We start from the raw sequence: 1,557 nt of genomic DNA on the forward strand, positions 1-1,557 counted from the left end.
ATCCCTGTGAGGTTATTATTGTCTTCCCTGTGCAGATGAGACCATTGAAGATCATCCACCTTGTATTGTTACTTCCAACTCTTTACCTTTTGCTCCCCAGAAAACCCACCTGCCCCACAGTTTCTTCATTGCATTTTTTACTTCTGCATTTCTCAGTGTATAAATCAGGGGGTTTAACATAGGGGAGATAATGGTATAAAACAAAGCCACCATCTTATCCTCTGAAAAGGTAGTTTTGGGACGCATATACATGAATGTACAGGGACCAAAAAAGATGATGACCACAGCAATGTGGGAGCCACAGGTGGAGAGAGCTTTGCGCCTGCCTTCTGCTGACTGCTTTCTCAGGAACACCAGGATGAGGATGTAGGAGAAGAGCAAGATAACAAAGCTCACCAGAGTGATGATACCACTGTTGGCTATCACAACAACACCAACGACATATGTGTCTGTGCAGGCAAGTTTCAGCAGAGGGTGAATATCACAGAAGTAGTGATCGATCTCATTGGGCCCACAGAAGGGCAGCTGGACTACTAGAGCCACTTGGACGATGGAGTGCAAGAACCCACCTAGCCAGGTCCCCAGCAACATTTTATTGCATCTCTCCCGGTCCATGATGGTCATATAGTGTAGGGGTTTACAGATAGCCACGTAACGATCATAGGCCATTACAGTGAGGATGAAGATCTCAGTGCAACCCAAGAAGTGTGCCACAAAGAGCTGCAACATGCACCCCACATAGGAGATTGTTTTGGTCTTGGCCAATAAGTCAACCATCATCCTAGGAGCTATGGCTGAAGAGTAACAGATGTCCACAAAAGACAGGTAGCTGAGAAAGAAATACATTGGGGACTTGGAAAGGTTGCCCACATAAACTGTGAGCATGATGAGCAGGTTTCCCAGAAGAATGACAGAGTAGAAGAAAGAAAACACCACTAAACACACTTTCTCAACCTTGAGGTTCTGAGAAAGACCCCAGAAAACAAATTCAGTTACATTGCTTATCTCCTCCATGGAGTTACTCTAGAAGGCCAAATTCCCAAGAGACCATTAAATTACCTAAAAGAAACATATAACAAAGACCACCAACATTTATGTATAACTCAAAACAAATGAATCAGCAGAATAGTTAAAAATGGAAAAATTGGGTACTTCCAGCTGGTTGGCTTGTACACCTAAAAAGTCAAAGTCGATATTCTGATCATCTTACTTCAGAATGATAGTCTAGTCATTTACATCTGATGAGGAAACAGTCTAGAGAAATAAAGTAAACCTTCTGAGGCACACACCTAACCCTGAGTTTACCTCCCTCATATTTCATTAAGGGTCTTTCCTTTGTTTCTAATAATTTACTTCTTTCTAATCTGTCTAAGGCACCCAACCTAAATTTGAGATACCTTTTGAGTTGGAGGATATGGTAACATTTATATTTTGGAAAAAATTATCTTATTCTCATAGAATTTTTAAATGTTCTTTTCCATTTAGAGTTTTTCATCTGGGCGACCTTGCAGATTTGTCTCCTTTGGAAACTCTGAGCTCTGTGTACATGAATTTTTT

The 1,557-nt window shown here is 41.2% G+C and overlaps 1 protein-coding gene across 1 annotated transcript; it reads right to left on the minus strand.

Annotated features, from left to right (window-relative positions):
* Window positions 1–1,117, minus strand: LOC110258240 (olfactory receptor 4S2-like). The gene has a single exon (XM_021081429.1). It carries the CDS (start codon window positions 1,012–1,014, stop codon window positions 52–54), a length of 963 nt encoding a protein of 320 aa, XP_020937088.1. The 5' UTR covers window positions 1,015–1,117; the 3' UTR covers window positions 1–51.
* Window positions 1,118–1,557: the final 440 nt, after the last annotated feature.

The sequence above is a fragment of the Sus scrofa genome, unplaced genomic scaffold (assembly GCF_000003025.6).
Source record: "Sus scrofa isolate TJ Tabasco breed Duroc unplaced genomic scaffold, Sscrofa11.1 Contig1644, whole genome shotgun sequence".
Taxonomy (NCBI): Eukaryota; Metazoa; Chordata; class Mammalia; order Artiodactyla; family Suidae; genus Sus; species Sus scrofa.

What these genes read in the sequence shown, in the direction of transcription:
- LOC110258240 (XM_021081429.1), bottom strand. Translation starts at nt 1,014, where the DNA reads ATGGAGGAGATAAGCAATGTAACTGAATTTGTTTTCTGGGGTCTTTCT.